The sequence below is a fragment of the Camarhynchus parvulus genome, chromosome 3, assembly GCF_901933205.1.
Source record: "Camarhynchus parvulus chromosome 3, STF_HiC, whole genome shotgun sequence".
In the NCBI taxonomy this organism is placed as follows: Eukaryota; Metazoa; Chordata; class Aves; order Passeriformes; family Thraupidae; genus Camarhynchus; species Camarhynchus parvulus.
This window is the reverse complement of record NC_044573.1, coordinates 75,412,212-75,430,307: the sequence shown is the minus strand read 5'-3', so window position 1 is coordinate 75,430,307 and position 18,096 is coordinate 75,412,212. Positions and strand designations below refer to the sequence as shown.

Sequence of the window (18,096 nt, the reverse complement as noted above, 5' to 3'; positions counted from 1 at the left end):
GTTTTTCAGTTGGCTGGCTTGGTTTGGGGTTGTTTTGTTGATGTTGTTCTTTTGGGAGGAATTAAGTGGCGTTTTTTAATATTAACACACCTTCTTAATGGGAAAAAAGGTGCTTTTATACAGCAAACAGACAAGGGTTTTATTTCAGCAGCTGTTTCAAATGTCTGCAAAACTGTACCAGAACTACTATGAGAGAATAACATTAAGAGAAGATTTTCAGGTAACAACTCCAATTTCACATCACAGATAGCTTTTTCCTCCAACATTAGCTTACAAACTAATGTCTTAACTATTATTCTGTCCCCAAAATTTGTAATGCACTTTGTTAAAATTATTTGATGTAGTCAGGTCTCAGGCCCATTTGAGATCATTTCTTTATTAGTAAAGCAATAAAATAGCAATTGTTTTTTTATAAACTACAGGGGCAAGAAATATTCAGCTGCTGGCAAGGACCAGCTGGCAATGGAAGCTCTAAAAGCAGCCTGAGGGCCTGAGCAGTTTCAGAGGCTGAAGAACCAGAATGCAAAGAACATGCACTAGATCCTGCCCCTCCCTTAGTCCCACTCCTATCCACAGCTCCACTAAGAACAGCCCAAAGAGTACGAAGGAACCTATAAAACAAGGTCTGACCCTCTCTGTCAGTTTCTCTCACTCACCTCTTGGCTGAGTCTCCACCCTGGAAGGTATTTGGAAGACATTGAGGTGTGGCACTTAAGGACATAGTTCAGAGGTGAACTTGGTGGTGTTAGGTTTGAAGCCGGACTTGATCTTAAGAGTATTTTACAAAATGAACTATTCCATTATTCTACTAAAGAGAACACAAACTGTGCCTCTACCCCCCTCTTTCAAAATCTGTCTCTAGATTTTGAGAATCAAGAATCTCTAATGCCTTTACCTGACAGTAGAGCAATTACTTACACAGTAAGTAAATAATTACAGCAAGACCCCTTAAGAAAATTGCTGCACATGTCACTTATTGTATTTACTCTGAAAGCAAAGTCTTGTTCCCAGCAGTCACCTGCATTTTCATGACTCTCTTAAATAAGAGCTTCCCACCTAAATAAATCTTCCTATCTAATCTCAGAAGCCCAGAAGAAAATTTGGGAAAATTTTCTTTGGTTTGGCTGTTCTTCTGGTTGCTTTGGTTGTTGTTGAGAGAAAGAAGTCAGGCAAAATAGAAGGAAAGAGGTGCACACATTTAATGGGTATTTAAACTTCAACATTTTCCTCTTTAGGCTAAAAAATTATGTGAAAAAAAATTACTACAAATAAACAAATACAGATATTTAGAATGCAAATTTAAAACCACCCCTGCATGAATGAGATCTGTATGACAAGGAACCAGAATATCTCAAAACGCACACACTCAACCCTAATGCTCTGATCCCTCCATACGAGATTGCAAAAAAAAAAAAAAATTAAAGAAAACTCTAGTGACCCAAGCCTGTTTACTGCCAAATGCCACACTGAACACATTCTTCATAATTTTGCTGCCACATCCAGCATACCTGCCATAGATGTGGTGAAGTTACATCCAGGACATATAGTTCCAAATAAGAAGTTATTTCTTTACAGATTCAGTAGCACATAAGGCTTACCACTAAATTTGGCAAAACTTGCATATTTTTAACTGGGTTATGTAACAATATGAATTACATGTTTCTAACCTCCAATTATTCATAACATAGTTGAGTTACTTTACTCACTCTGATATACAAGTATTAGAGACTAAAAAGTTTAATTTTTATGCAAGCATTACTCACCCTGGCCTAAAGGTAACAGTTCTTAGCAAATGCTTCTTTTTACAGGCATGTAATTACTCCATATCTCTAATATTTTCAGAAAATAATTTGCATTTCCCTCTTCCCAGCTAAAAATTCATACTTCCTTCCCTATCCATTTCTTCCCCTTCCCTATAACACAAAAGCCACTTGGATTTGCCCTTAAATCCCAACTGTTTCAAGTATTTTTTAAGAGACTTTAAAATATAAGCCTTTCCAAATAGCAGAAGTCATGAATTACATACAGACGACATTAAAAATAACTTCCCTAACATCTCAGGTTTACAGTGTCAACTGAAGCTGAAGGTTTACTGCTTAAAAAAAATAACAGTTAAGGAAGATCTCACTCAATTCAAGTTCCCAGGCTTTGCCCTCTGTTAAATTTCCTTTCCTTTCCCTTTTCTCTGCAACTTCAAAATCCATCAAGGGACAAAGCAATGTGCAACTCTCTCTCTGACTGTTTTCTCAAAAGACTGCAATAAAAATAAAGGTGAAAAGTACAGAGACAAGCAATATGAATGACTAGAGGCAAGAAGTGTATGATGTCCCTTTTCTAAATGCCAGAGCAGATTGAAGAATCCTAGAAGAAAGAAACAATATGCCAAGACTGATTCGATATTGTTCATGTTATCATTTCACCTAAATAGGAAATGATATTTCACTGTACTTACTTCCTACAATACTGTAAATACTGATGAGACTGTCCCTCATTTACAACAAACAGCAGATCCTGTTTTGCACAATATGTAGCTAAGCTGTTAACTACCTGCTGCATAGCATAGAAGATAAACCACCACGTACTTGGGTTCAAAAATAGAAAGAATTCCTGGAATAAAGTCTTGTGGAAGTTTACTACATCTAGAAAATATCTAGTTGAGGATATCTGAGCCATATATTATAGATGTATGTTACTTCTCACTTGAGAAACTTCAAGTTGCAGTGTGCTTGCCTGTACCTATTTTCCTCTCCTGAAAACTACTGTTGGCCATTTTCCTTCTGGCCAAATCTACCAAGACCAATATCATGTTTCAGCATAAGGTTTTGCAGGAGGGAACCCCACAGTTGTCCAGACACCTCAATTCCTGAAGTGCTAAAAGCATACTTCAGAAGTCTTTCAAAAAAGGTTATTAACAGACCTCACCATGAAACACCAAAGAGGAAAAGATTTTTCATTTCATGGTAAAAAATCGTCATGCAGTGCAAACTTGAGTGCAAAATGTCTACCTCTATCTATTTTCCCTTCTCACAGCAGAAAAAGTTAAGAGTTAAATATTTTAAGTCAGGAAAAGGCATGGAAAATACTTTTTAAAGTATTTTGTGCTCTGGCTCCTTTGCCTTTTTAAAAGTATTCAGGTTCACCACTGGAATAAGTTGAGAGAGGAATTTTAGACTTTTAACTTCTCACCAAGAGTCAAGCAGCACTCAGAAACCAACTTCTATAAATGCTTAAAGAAAACACCACCAATAAAGATACAGCTGCAAGATATTTAGATTTTTCATCCTAGTATAAATCAGCATTTATGCAAAGTTACTCTTTTAAACTCAAGGTAAGTTTCTTGGTGAGCTCGGAACACACACACACAAAAAAACCCTATCAGAACCCACAGCACTCAGAGATGACTCCTAACTCCATTCACCTTCTCAACAATACTAATAAAATATGTAACTTCCTCTTGCCCCCTACATGACTGTATCCAACTGTCCTTACTATCTCTCCTCATTCTGAAGAGTTAATAAAAAACTCTTGTATTTGAAATTACATACAAGGACTGGAATAAACCAGTCTTGACACAAACAAAGGATGAGACATCCCCGTACCTAAGCCCTCTAAAAAGGCAAAGATTAGAATGCTATATTTATCTCAACATTTATCAAAAAGGTCTGTTCTTAACTGATACTTATGCTTTAGCACAGACTACTTTTTTTTCCCTTGGATTTCTATTCTCAGTTATTTCAGTGACTCATGCAGAAACAGAGAGCAACAAAACTCTGGAAAAGTAGTTGTTAAAATGGAAGCAAGTCAGTTGAAAAAGTCTTCAGGTGTCGAAATACCATTGCAGTCTGAAAATTCATGCATACAGAAGAGACAAAGAGGTACAGAAGTGAACACATATCTGAAAAGAGGCAAAACTCACATTTTTCTACAATGCTTTGCGTACAACACCTGTACAGCAAATGCAGCTAAATGGGGGCACATCAGAACCTTCACACACACTCTGCACACCAGAGAGAGATCTAGCAGGGCTGAAGTGTGAATTCAGCATGCACAGACAGCCTGCTGTTTATGCACTGTACACTGATCCAGAGCTCATTCTCCTTGTGCTACACAACTCTGCAGGTTTGTTCTTGTAACTGAAACCCACAGAGGTCAGAGACACGTGCAGGTTAAGCCTGCATTCCTATGCACTTGGAATTCCAGACATGGCTGCTGACAGACCACTGTAGTCACCAAGGCAGGCGGCTTTCTTTCCCAACTAACAAAACTATCAGCTGTGCCATACTATAACTGTATACTAATATTAGCATGGCTGTGAGGGTTTTTTTTTTTCCTGAGCCACTGCTTCTCCCCCACCTTTTAACCTTCTCTTTTCAACAGTAGAATAAATATGATTGGAATCCAGTAAAAATTGACTGATTATGGAGGTATTCAAGCCTGTTACTTCAAAAAGAGCTGACTTTTCCTGTATTGCTCTTTTCACTCTATTGTTTATGTTGTTTTGGCAATTCTTCCCATTCTTTTCTTTGACAAAAGAAGTCCCTGCTATTGTAGTTTCTGTATCATACCAACTGCATTTATTGAATCCTGCAGATTATTTTCTCTCCAAGGACAGGCTTTCAAAAGAGGAAGGTCTAACTCAGTTTTAAGGTCAGATTCCAATTCACTCAATTACCAATACCAACTGTGTGGGTTTGCTTTTTTTTTTCGCTTTTAAGCATTTCATACAACAGGCCTGTCTCCAGGACTCTTCAAGTTGAAAATTCAGACTATTTTTTCTTTAAATCTTTTCCCTTGTAAACTCATCCACATTGAATGAAAAGTGCAATTTGCCCCAACACATTTATGAAACAGTATCTTTTTGGTGAAAGACATTGATGTTTTTAGAGGTAGGTTTGGGACATTTTGGAAGTAGATTAATCTTTGCTGTCTTTTTTAATCATGTCTCCTTGTCTGAAAAATAGTTAGAAACACTCATTTGTTCCTCATTTGGAAGCCTGTGTGTTACATACATAAAATAACTAAAATATCCTTTTTTCATTTAATTTAAAAACTCTTTTGTCCAAAGGCTGTATCTTCTCAGATCGCAATGGGGAAATCAACACCACTTTCTGTTGCTCTGCAATTCTTGTATCTCTGAAAGTTTTGTTACGTCACAATTATTCCATAGCTGAGGATGAAATATAAGAAATGCATCCAAGATATACAGTCTCAAACAGCTGGGATATGTATTGCGTTGTTCACACTGCATAAAAACATTCTCCCCTCTTTCATTATAGAATTTGAACAATGAATTAGTAAATGTAACTACAGAACTGATTATATGTATTTTTAGGTTTCCAACTGCTTAATATACTACCAGATACAGAAGTGGTGGGCAGAGAGAGAAGTGCTTCATTTTCCAGAAATACCCATAGGTGTGACAAATTTATCAAGACTGAAGTGCAGCTGCTGCCTAAAACATCCTGCATTTTGGGAAAGCTGATCTGCATAAACCAATGGAAAAGGTATCCCACAGCTTTTGGCAGCCACAGTTAGCTAACCTTCAGAAACCCTGCCATGCACACTGCAGTGACATGTCTTCTGAAGCAGCTCTGCCACCAGAGGAGAAAGTTATAACTGATTTCATATAAACAAATCAAGCTATGTTTTAATGATGTGGCTAACCTCTAATAAAATCTGGGGAGAGGGAAACTTTCTTCTCTCCTAAACAACCTAGAATGAATAATCCCAACATCAGAAAAGTCAGCTAACACCACACAAGCACAGTTCAGAAACTCACTGTGGTTTTTTCCTCATGTATACAATTAAAATTGTGAGGCAATAGCCCATTTTGATTTTGTGAAAGCTATTTTAAAAGCAAAGCTGAACTCAAAGCCGTCTGCCACCAAATCGTGAAATACTACTTCAGAAGTGTACATTTCTAAAGCATGTTATAATGAATGTTCCTGGGAGAAATTTTATTCTAAACCCTACAAAAGAACAATGAACAGACGAGACATTAGCAGCAGTACACGTCATTAGAAGATTGGACAAGGCAAGCCAAACTCCAGTTCAGGACTATGCAGGCAAAAGATGAAGCCAGGACAAGTCCAGCATTAACTAGCCAGAAAAACAAAGGAAATTCTGATGATGATCTGTGGATAAACAGCACAGCCACAGTTCAACTCACATGCTACAGGAAGTTATGTGAAGGCTGCTACTGGCCTGTCTGAAACCTTCTCCATGCTGAACATACTCTGCTTTCTCAGCTAAAAGACACCCCAGCTCCAGCACAGCAGGTTCTGTGAAACGTCCCTCCTTCCTCCCTGACAGTTCATGCTTTCCACAGCTCCCTCATGGCTTCAAGTTCTCATTCTCTTCTTCAAAAACTCCTCACAACCACCATCTATGGTACTTTCACCAGCTCACTATCCGCAGCAGCCTCCTGGCTATAAATGAGCTATTCCTGTTGTTATCACAGATTCGCACACAAACAGCTTGCAGAAGAGTCTCTCTTCCTCCAAACCACTGCTATATTTTTACATGGACAAGAGCCTTCTCTGCTCCTACCAGAAGTCAATCCAGACAAGAGTATGGGTGTCATCGTGACAAGTTAATCTTTCTCTCAAAAATTATTTTTTCTACTTCATAGTAGAAGGTAAGATCTCCTGGTTTTTTCCTACCAAATACATCCTTGAAATTAACTACATTTCTTCCTCTGAACTGTTATTTTCTTCCCATTAGTGCAAAGATAAAAGACATGCATATAAAACACGAGGCCCTTATTATTTTCACTGTAGCACGATACAAATGAATTCAAGCAAATTCAAAAAGGGAACTGACCATGAGACTAATTCTTTAACGTGAACACCTCTGAATTACACTAAAAACAAAGGCAGTTTAGCTTCACAAGAAAAAAAATAATATGAAAAAGAGGGGACTATATATTAGACAGTTCCACAGACGTTCCGCTATCAAACCTATTTACATGCACATATAGGGAAGGGAAGAGATGAAGCTCTAAGAGCTTTATTGAAACTGCAGTGCCACAGGCAATAACTAAAAACCTAGTTCAGGAGAAGATATCATTATGTAAAAGCTAAGTTAACTGCTTATGAACTCTTCGTAGTACTTACTCATTCATAGATGAAAGTCAACTACATGGAAATTTTCAGATTTTAAAACCTTCACTAAGTTTTTAGGAGATACTTCCACATTCCCATCCCAGTTCATCAGGCAAATGGAGTTCTAGTAAAACTCACTTTATGTCACAACTGAACACCAGTATTTGAGAAAGTTAAGAAGCAAAAACACAGAAACATAAAAAGTTGCTATCTTAGGGGGAAGATTTTTACTATAGCATAATGTGCAATATAGCAGACTTATGACTTCTGAGAGAACCGTACATTTGAAGTTCCAGACTTCTGTGAGTTGAAAATGTGAGCAGTAATGTTATAACACAGCAGTTAAGCCTAGTACAAAGGATAAGAAACTTTTAAAAATGGAAAAATACTCTAGTTATGTATTTATAATAGTGGTAAAACACTGTTTTCCTAGATGACATTTAAAAACCTCAGGGCAACAGTCCTAACTACAGATTAAGAACACTAGCCAAAGCTATTAAAACAGATATTAAAAAGAGCTATCAGCTCCCTTGAATGCCTGAACTTTTACCACCTTCATTCTAGTTGTCCTAACAGATGTAGTCTGTGCATCTGATGGATCTTTGAGAAGGAGCATGAATCCCAATAAGAGACAGCAGAGACACAGGCACCATCAACATAAAAGAAGCTGAGAAATAATATGAAAAGAAGTAGGAAAACATTACAATCCAAATTCTGCAAAAACACATTACTTAGTAATGTTCATTTATCACAATACCAATTTGAAGCCAATACCATTTACAGCCACCAATGTGTCTCCGTATTTCAGATTCCTTCTCAACTAGGGAGCTGTTAAGCTTACTTAAATCACAGTCTTTTGCAGAAGTCTCATGAATACATAAATTCCCTGCTTAGACACAGAACTCCTGAACTGTTCTGAGTAACCCCAAAAGATGCTAAGCTATAAAATATGTGCCAAAAATGAGAAACAAAAGTATATCTACCATTTGAGACTTTTTACAAGCAGATACGGGGAAAAATATATGTATTTCCTAATAAGCTGTCACAAAAGGGAAAAAAAAATCTACTTTTTTCCTCCATTTGTTATGCCAGCTCTTCCTTGACTGACAAGACCTCAAATTTTTGTGACACTGCCCTTTAAATGCCATCCTGATGTAAATTACATGTCCAAGTACAAGAAAAACACCTACTTTATGCCTACAGAATGCACTAACCAAAGGAGCCTTTCTTTCAGCAGGTACTTAGAATTTACTTCTGGCAGCTGAACTGGAGGACACAGATGAACAGTTGTAACACAACCTTTACAAAAACATTTCTTACAGGTTATGAAGTTCATCATATATAGCACTTGAATTCATGTTGGTGGGGGTGCACAGCAAGCAACTGTTTCAGTGCTCTTACCCTGGCTGTGGATGGAGGTGCCTGTTTACCCATTTCACCTGTTCCATGCACTAACAAGGCAACACCTTCTACACAATCTCATGTTTCTCCTCTGCCAGATTTCCCTAGAGATGGAAGAACTAAGTGAGCATAGAGCAATGTAGTGAATTCCCACAGCGATGAGTGTCACCTCACAGAGCTCCAGCTGGGAATCAACCCCCTCATTGTTCAAAGAGTACAAGGTACAAAGACACAATACGGTAAATTTAAAACAGTACTTCATCCTACACACACACACACACACACACAGAGCCATATGGGAAGATGCAGAAGACACCTCCACCAAAACCATTTCTGATCAGCAGGGGGTCTGAGCTGCAGGAAACTGAGCAACAAAGGCATCAACAAGGCATGAACAAGGCGCTCTTTAACCGAGGACGCTGGATCAGGCTGCACTCCTGAACAGGCAATGCCATCAGCTGATCTGTGTCACTGGTCTCACCACATGCACCAAATACCCTACTGAAATCTGCTGGTACAAATATTGCGACCAAAAATTTTCAGAAAAAACAAGGATCTAGAAGAAATCACTAGAGAGCAGCCTTTTTTGCAACTGAAAGGAAAAAAGCTCAGCTCCTGAAGGATACCCCCTATTTCCCAACTGCAACAGTGTGAAATTTCAGAAGGAAAACCAGAGAGTTCTTTCCTGATTCAGAATCTATTTGCCTAAAGTCAAAGCTCATCAACGCAGACTGATTCACTGCTTGTCCTGAGACCCCTGCAATTACAAGCTACATAAGCTAAAGAGACTGCGCGGTAATGCTGCAACATTTCTCCTACCCAATTAGAACACAGGGTTTAGATTTTTGCAATATTTTTCTTTTCTTCAGAAGCATATTAATTACAGTCACTACTTACAGCTTTTTAATGCTCTGTGGGAATTAATAAATTGTATCATAATCTTGCTCAATCAGTTAATTTACAGAAAATTATGTCTACATACTGTCTCCTAACACAAAGAAAGCTAGACATCACACTTATTTAAATGACATTTCATAACAATGACAAGATGTCTACAGAATGTCAGTAATTTTACCATACTAATAAACTCCCTAAAAAACAACCACCAGAGAGACAAGGACAATAAAGTCACAAAAAAATTACTAAGAACTTCAATTCTCTTCGATTCACATGAAAAAAGAATTGCCAGAAGCCTCCGTAAAATAGTAAGAAAATTTTACTTTATACAACTTAAATCTATTTCATTAGTATATTAGTCTCATTGATAGATACTGTCATCAGTACATATTTAATTACATTACTAAAATATTGGTTTAGGGAGTATATTTAACAACTTTATGTGAGCTATCAGTTTTGTAGCAGAGAAACAGTTTTAGAAAAAGCTTATATCAAATATACAGTGTATTTTTGGTTTTATAAGTATATGGGATTTGTGTTAATCTCATCCTCATTTTGTAGTCGTCCAAAGGCAAAAACCTCGAAAGACACACAGTATTGTCTATTCTGCAATCTGGAGGATAAAAAGTGTGAATCTGCACATACCTGATCCTAGCACTGGAAAGTTCTGTCTGCTATGAGAATAAAAATTCAAAATATATACCTTCATTTTTCAATAGCAGACAAAACTAAGTTCTTACCCCATAACTTCACATCTTTACTGCTAAATCACTAGTGAAATGTTTTATTTTAGCTGTCATCTTGTCTCTTGGCACATAAGTCAGTTTTGTAAACAAACAAAACAACAAAGTAAAAAAAAATATTAAAAAAAAAAAGAAAAACAACAAAACCAAGAACAAATAACCCTTCAGAAACGCAAGGACCCTATTTATGACCAACAATGAATCATAACCACATTTAAGATGACCATTCTTCCCCATGTGTCACATTCTAAACCTTAAAAAAAGAGAAAAACTGGAATATGTTTTACCAATTTTATAAACACTTCAATAATTTCTCCTCATGGTCCTAACTTGTACTTTAAAGAAAAGGATAAAACAAGTGTTTTCATACCGTAATTAAATCACTAAATGTGTTCCTAATACTACCAACAAATAAAAAGGGAAGCATTAGCTATCATGAAATAAAGACTGTTCTTTCTCTTCAGGGACAACAAAACTGGTAAGTATTTTGAGTCAGGAAAAGTTTCAGGGGAATGAATTGAAAAACCCTATTGTAAAAGGAGAATTGCCCAAATGGGACTGGCAAAACCTTGAAGTGAAAAGCTTGACTACAATGACTATAATAATGGAAGACTACAAAAAAAATCTATTAGCTTCTCCAGAAATTTTCCCTCTTTAAGTAAGGCTTTAAAAGTCCTATTGTAAAATACCAAATAATGAAATCTGTCCATCTCTTTATGAGCACTGAACAATATGCTTCAAAACTAGTATCATAATTGAAGAGTCGAAAAGAAACACTCTAAAAGCAAAAAATTCTTCTAATTAATATAAAGAACTTAATTATGATGTTCAAGGAAGACTCTCTTAGAAAAATTAAGATTAAATTTACAGTAAAATAACCTTTTATGCTGAAATGAAACAGTAGGAAAGTCTGTATTTAAAGCTTTTCATAATTCTACCTTACCAAGTTACATAAGAATCAGTACCAAGAAGGTTAATGTTTCTGAAGTTATTGACTGCTTAAGTGTTAAATTACTTCACAAAACAAATCCAGAAAAATTTGCTTCACAAAACAAATCCAGCAAATTTGCATTTGCTTCCAGGGACCTAAACACTTTTATTATTCCTTTCCTAACACTGGCTGTTACCACAAGCCAATTAAAGACCTGTACTACACAGGTGAAAATCTGGGCAGTTTCAGGTCAGAAAAGTCCATGTTCCCTCTTAGATACGTAACAGGGCAAAGAACCTCTAAGATCCCTACTTTCCTATTAATGACCAAAAGGATTCCACAAATGATACAAAGTAAAGCAGGAAATGACGACTGGTAAAGTCAAGACCCATATAGACAAAACTGCTCTCTTGATTCCAGATAATAACCAATAACAGAGTGGCATACATGGAAACTAATTATTCTAATTAACTGTATTAATCTAAAAAACTTCTCTCTCTGAGTTAGTATCTATCAATGCACCCTTACCAAGCTTCAGGTAACAGCAAAGCATACTCGTGTGGTGAAGCGGTCTCTGGGAAATTGGAGAGAATCGCCTGTCTGTGTGGAAGTAAAGTTGATCCATGGAAAGTGAACAAAATTTCCAGGGCTCTGACATTGCTTTCCTGAAGAACAGAAAAGTAAGTTGCAGAGCTTAAGACTGATTTAGACTGAAAATAGAGCAATATAATGAAAATAAGCAAGAAAGTTTAGGTCATACAACGAACAGTTCGTTTTTAAATTTTCTTTAGCAACAAAAAAACAAGGTCAGGGTCACAGCATTCATTTATTTAAAATCAAACAAAGACACCACCTCTTAAATTTCCATTGAGATTCAACCAAGTTCAAAGGGAGAAGGAAAAAGCACTTTAGTGCAAAGAGCAATATCAAAATAACATTGGATTCTAGCAACATAAATATTAATACCCGAGCATAAGTTCTTGCTGAAAGTACAATATTCTGATTTCTGAACTTCTTAAAGAATTCTCCATCATAATGCTCAGTTGCATGAGGCCCTCCAAGGATTTCCTTCAAAAAAAAAACAAAAAACTGCTTTTTATACACGATTTACAAAAGCATCAAAAAGTCCACATATCTTTTTATCCTAGGATGAGTAAGTATGAGATATATGCTGAAAAGTATGCTGGGTGTTCTGTTTCAGTATGAAAAAAACAGATGCATTTTTGGTTGATAAGCTAAGACCATTTTCTGCCTTATTTTAATTAAGGTTTAGACATAATTAATTACAGGGATGTGGTAAAGGCCATAAACGGGAGTGGGTACATTACCAACTGCAAACTTTAAATTTAAAAACTTAGTAAAATACAGTTTGACATTCCAAAACCTTTCACTTTTGTAAGCTCATGGAAGAAAAAGATTTCTTAGAGAACCTGCACAGACATTGTCAATTTGACTGACAGGGATATCACAGTAACCCTGCCTGAACTCTACATCTCATGTAGTTGCAGAACTCAATTCCCTGCAGACACAGGATGTTTAAAGCAGGCTTCTGCCCAACTCCACCTCTCAAGACTAGAAGCCATCCTTTTGAAATAGTGAAGCAGGAGAAACACAGTCACTGGAACAGAAAACATCTTACTTTTCTCCAGCCTTTCAACAAGGCTGTAAACATTAATACCACAATAAATAACAAAAAATGGTAAGACGATGTGATGCAAAAGTTGCAGGAATACCTGGGGTGTGAGAACTCAGAAGAACTCACCTCATAGGTCTCAAGGCGATCAAGGTAAGTTAACAGCTTCAGCCTGCTACGGCACAGCTCCTTCTGTTCCAGGGTCAGCCTGTGTTCAGAACAGGAATATTCACATTTGCCATTAATATTTTATGTCAGATGCATATGAAGACAAAGGTTACACATTTTAATGACTTTGTGCACTGGGATATATCAAGAAATTAAGTAAACCTAGAAGTTTGACACAATATAATGCCAATTAAAATTTAAACCACTTTTCTAGTAGGAATAATATATATAAGAGTAATTATGTTCTTGCAAATGTGAGGTTATTATAAACCTATAATTCTGAATAAAACATGGCTTAACATTTCATTTACTTTGAGAAGTTTACTGATGATAGCAGTTCTTGACGCTTCTTGGCCTCCTTTTCCTTTCTAGTATCCATTTCTTCATCTGGTGACAGAAGGTCTTCATAGGGAATTTCAATGTCAACTTCCCCTGGTAAGATAAATCTGGAAGACAAAATTAACAATCTAAGCAATGAAGGAGAAAAAAAGAAATTAAATCATTTTTGAAGAGACATATTAAAACAGCTTTTTGTCTATGTTTTGACTAAAAATCCACATATTTATAGAAAAATACTGAATGTTTGTTTTTAAACTAGCAGGGATTCTTCCCAAGCCAACAAGAGACATCAACTCCTGTTTCCACTCCCTCCCTAAAACAAACGAAAACCAAACTTGATAGAAGTTTCTAAATTCGACAGCCAGCAATTGGATTGCCAGCAGCTCTTCAGCACACAATGGCAACAGAAGACTGCACAAAGAAAAGAACAGCCTCTTTCTCTTTCTACCACCAGAAACTGAACACTGAGGAGAATTCTCTACTGTGTCTTGCTTCTGCTTGATCAATACAACTAAGACATAACCAAACACATTTATAGGGTTAGTTGCAGCTTTCAGAAGCAGCAAGAGAAACCGATTCTCATAGTAAAATATTGACATCATAGATTCCCGCTGATGAAGAAATTACAGGGCATATATTTACAATGAACACTGTATTTTATATACATAGAGAGATAAAATGTATAGGTGCTTTATGGACATCTATAGAAGAGTCTGAGTCAAAGCATGACCTTTCTTTATATCCTGCAAAAGCTTCCCAATATTTTCACTAGAGGTTCATAACAAAAAAAAATTACCAAATTACTATAAAATATTTATACACCATTCTTTAAAAAGAAAAACAAACAAAAATCTCTTCCCAAACCTGCCACCATCCTCTCCTTTTCCAATGGCCACAAGAGCCTCCAAGTCTGTGCCTTTCAAGCCATACTGAAGCAGCTTCTTAGCAGCATCTGCGTTTTCTGGAACTCTTTCCAAGCACTCGTGAAGAACCCATGCACGTTTCTTGATTTTGCTCTGTCCAAGAACAAGAGCACAGACACAGTGTTACATGGTCCAATCCAAAGCAACAGAACCAGAGATTACGTTAAAGTTTTCTCATGTATTTCTTCCACTTAAGAAAATGTCAAGCTCCCCTGGTGACTGACAATGCAAACTAACAAAAGAGATGAGAACACAATAAACGCAATCCCCTCAGAGGGGAATATATATGTGGCAGAAAAGGGCACGAAAATTCCAAATTACTTAGTTACTTAGGAGAACTTGCACAACTGGAACAGAAGTTATTATTTGTACTTTCTAATTAACTTCACTCCTTTTTACACTAAATAAAATGTGATGGTTTGGGGGTAAAATACATGTTTTATAAACCAAGTGTATAAATTCCACAACAGCACTAAAGTAATTTTCAATACCACCCTCTTCACATGCACTAAGATTCTGTGACAGAAAAGGCACCAGAATTACAAAATACATTTGCCTTATCTGCTGATCTTTGGTTGACATTACAGATCACATGCAGAATGGCTAAATTTTGATATTTAGTCAATATCTGACTTGAAAAATAATAGATTACACTTCTCTTGATCTCTTGTAATACTTTAGCCTAGACTAACATACCTATCTATACTACTATATATACACTAATATACCTATATTACTAATTCTATACTCTGCTATTCTAATACTAAATTATATATTACTATTCTATAGTAATAGTATATTTCTATTACTAATAGTTTACCACAACCATGAGGTACAACTTCAACACCATTTTTCTGCTGAGTTAGCAGTCTTTCTTCCAAGCCAAAAAAACCCCATGTTGATTTCTACTTAAAAGCTCAGTTACAGTTTGCAGAGTTCACTGTAAATTTTGTTATTCAAACTTTGTGATACAGCTACTGTACCAACTTCAGCTTCTCAATTTATTTTCTATAATAACTTGAAGTATAAACAGTTGATATTTCCAATTATTATTCTTCATCTGCCAGGCAATAATCTACTGCGGCATGTGGGGGAAGAGATTACACAGAGGAAATCTGTTGCTATTTACAGAAGTTAGAAGATATTCCAAAAGACTTTCATTAGCTGCCAAGGTTTCTAGATCAGGCCTTCAGTTAAACTGCTCTCTTACACATGACAAGAAATGGAATTTTCAGAGCAATTCTTCAAACTGCCACCAATTCACGTTGCATAAATTAGAACACAATTGAGAATTCCATTTCTGTAAGATAACACAGACAGTCTGATAAGAAAGCCTTAAAAAAAAAACCCACAAAACACAAACGCACCAAGTAGTCTTGAATTGAAGCGACATTAACAGCCGACTTCCTCCACTGTCTTTGGTACACAAGATCAGAATCAAGGCCATATGTTTGAGCTAAAGACAAAGCTTCCCCATATTCTTCATTATCAATCTAAAAGCAAACACATGACAATTAAAGTCATCTGATTTTCCATATGAACAAGGAATTGTTAATTCTGTGTGTTGAAAGAAGCAGAGGGATAATTACTGTGGGAATGCATAAGCAGGTAGGAAAGAGACTGGTTCAAGATACAGATAAGTAAGACTCAGATCTGACGGACACCTCTGGAAAATCAAAGATTTTTCCCCTCAAATAAAAGGAAGATGTTATTTAGGAAACATCATATTAGTCATACATCATATTTAGTCTGACACCAGCATTCCCTGGGAACTGTAACAGTTACAGAGTGGGCTGGTTTACCATTAGAACAACAGGAATGGCCTAGACAAAGCAGTCTGTCCAAGATCCTTAAAAACAGAGCAGTATCTGTTTGGTAAGAATGACTCAGAGGCCTAATCTGTACATATATCTGAAAAAACAGGCAAAACATTCACAGAAGACTCCTGGGCCAACAGCAAGTGAAACTGATTTCATTCAATATATTTGCCAAGTCTTGCACTACATGCAAACACATGAGCACATGTCCAAGACCAGCCAAGCCAATGATACACAGTGTCTCCCAGTGGAAAGATCACATCACTTCAGTTATCATAATGCTATTTTTAAAAAAGGATCCCTTTGATCAGGTGACACAGCACAGTGTCAGTTAAGAGACTCTCAGAAATATGCACCTAAATCCCTTTGTCAACACAGCAGGAATTAAAAGAAAAAGCTCTTTCTAAATAAAGCTGATTAAAAGAGATTTTACTTTTCCTTTCAGACTTACTTTTCTCTGGTATAGTTCCTCTGGAGTCGTGGATCTTAAGCTGACAAGGCGGAAATTCTTTGTAATAGTACGCGGTCGTTTCCGTGGAGGAGCAAATCGTTCCATTTCTGTTACAAAGTACAGGCCTTGCTTTAGGTAGCTGAAGTATCTGTCCTTAGCAGAAGTTTCCTCATCTGAGTCCGAGTCATCATCTCCCTCATCTTCATCACCAGGCCTGCTCTCCAAGCGCAGTCTTTTTGGAACAAGTTTCACCTCGCACTGTAAGAAAACATGAACAAGAAGCATCTACCTAGTACACCTTAACTAGTTTAGTGAGAACTGAGTCCATCTTCCACTTCAAATTTCAGAGTCAACATCCTTTCTCCCTCTCTCCTTTAAACCCTTTGTTTCTCAGTTTGCTTAACCTGTTCCACAAACCCTGACTGCATCTGTCTCCTGGATGTGAGGTTTCATCCCTCATCTACCAAAGTGAAGGCTTCTTAGTAACCTGCTTTTACCCTACACCTCCTGCATCAGCCAAGACAGGGCAGAACAGTGGAGACAGCTTTCCACACTTTCTATAGCTTCCTGCAGCATACAGGAGCATTTTCAACTCTCAGCTACTGAAATTGAGTTTTTCTATTCAATGTAATCTCAGACTACATCTTTAGGCTGTGGTATGCCACTCACTAGCTGTACATATTATTTCCAGAATAATACAACTTTCCAAAAACATACACACAAGCTTTGTACTGAGATTTTCTGATTCTAATGTTAAACTTTTGACTAAGATGTTTAAGACCTATTTCAATATAAGCTTTAGAAAGCAGTAATTTTCTCTGTTTTAAAGAAAATTACTGGTTGACTTTATTATCCTTTACTCCCTTCTGGAATCCTACTAAAAATAAACAAAAAATGTATCTGTTATGTGGCTCTGCCTTCACTGTGTTCCTCATGGCTAACTGAAATGTGTTCACTCTTTCTTTATGAGTCGTGGAAGAGGGATGGTTGCAGTGCTCTTCAGATGCACTAACATACAAGGCAAGGTTACTGTCAACACAAACTATTTTCTGTTGCAAGTTTCCTCTCATTGAGACTCAACGTTCCAGGAGTTTTGCTTCTACTCTCCACAACTTATTTATTGTTTTATGAAGTTTGTCTTAGAACAGTTAAGCTGCAGCAAGTTCAGAATCTCCCTGAAATGTCTCTTTACAGATAAGAAAGAAGAATCACTTTTCCTATTAGTGGCACATCTTCTATTTTAACCCCCCTACCTGAAGATCACATAGAAAAAAGCTAACTGTTATACTGCAAATCAAAAGGATATCTGCTTGTGCACATTCCTCACCTCCAGACTAAGAAATCCTCCATCATGAGCCGAAGTGACCTGAGGAGAACTCTCAAACCATTCACAAGTCTTTCCCAGCAGGTTCCTTAATGTCTTGACTGATGACACAGTCAATGCACCAGAGCAGCGAGCAAGGATGACAGAATTATCTGCCCACCAATTTACATCTATCAATGGGTAATAGGATTCTTTATCTAAAATAAGAATGCACCATATAAAGAAAGATAATGTTAAACCTCAGGTAAGAACAGAGGAGACTGCCATTATGAAGAAATACAGTCTAATCTAACAGATATTTATTGTTATATTTGCAACCTTGGTTCACTAAGCCTGTATTTTGTATCAGTTATCTTTTACTAAACC

At 36.7% G+C, this 18,096-nt stretch overlaps 1 protein-coding gene across 1 annotated transcript in view; it reads right to left on the bottom strand.

Annotated features, from left to right (window-relative positions):
• Window positions 1-18,096, bottom strand: part of NBAS (NBAS subunit of NRZ tethering complex) — a 156,322-nt gene that overhangs the window by 114,784 nt on the left and 23,442 nt on the right. Inside the window, exons 14-21 of the mRNA XM_030945947.1 lie at window positions 17,734-17,927; window positions 16,407-16,664; window positions 15,506-15,631; window positions 14,080-14,231; window positions 13,188-13,322; window positions 12,838-12,916; window positions 12,042-12,143; window positions 11,604-11,740 (exon numbers count right to left, since the gene is read on the bottom strand). Of these exons, the coding sequence (XP_030801807.1) occupies window positions 11,604-11,740; window positions 12,042-12,143; window positions 12,838-12,916; window positions 13,188-13,322; window positions 14,080-14,231; window positions 15,506-15,631; window positions 16,407-16,664; window positions 17,734-17,927 (1,183 nt within the window). The remainder of the gene's footprint in view (window positions 1-11,603; window positions 11,741-12,041; window positions 12,144-12,837; window positions 12,917-13,187; window positions 13,323-14,079; window positions 14,232-15,505; window positions 15,632-16,406; window positions 16,665-17,733; window positions 17,928-18,096) is intronic.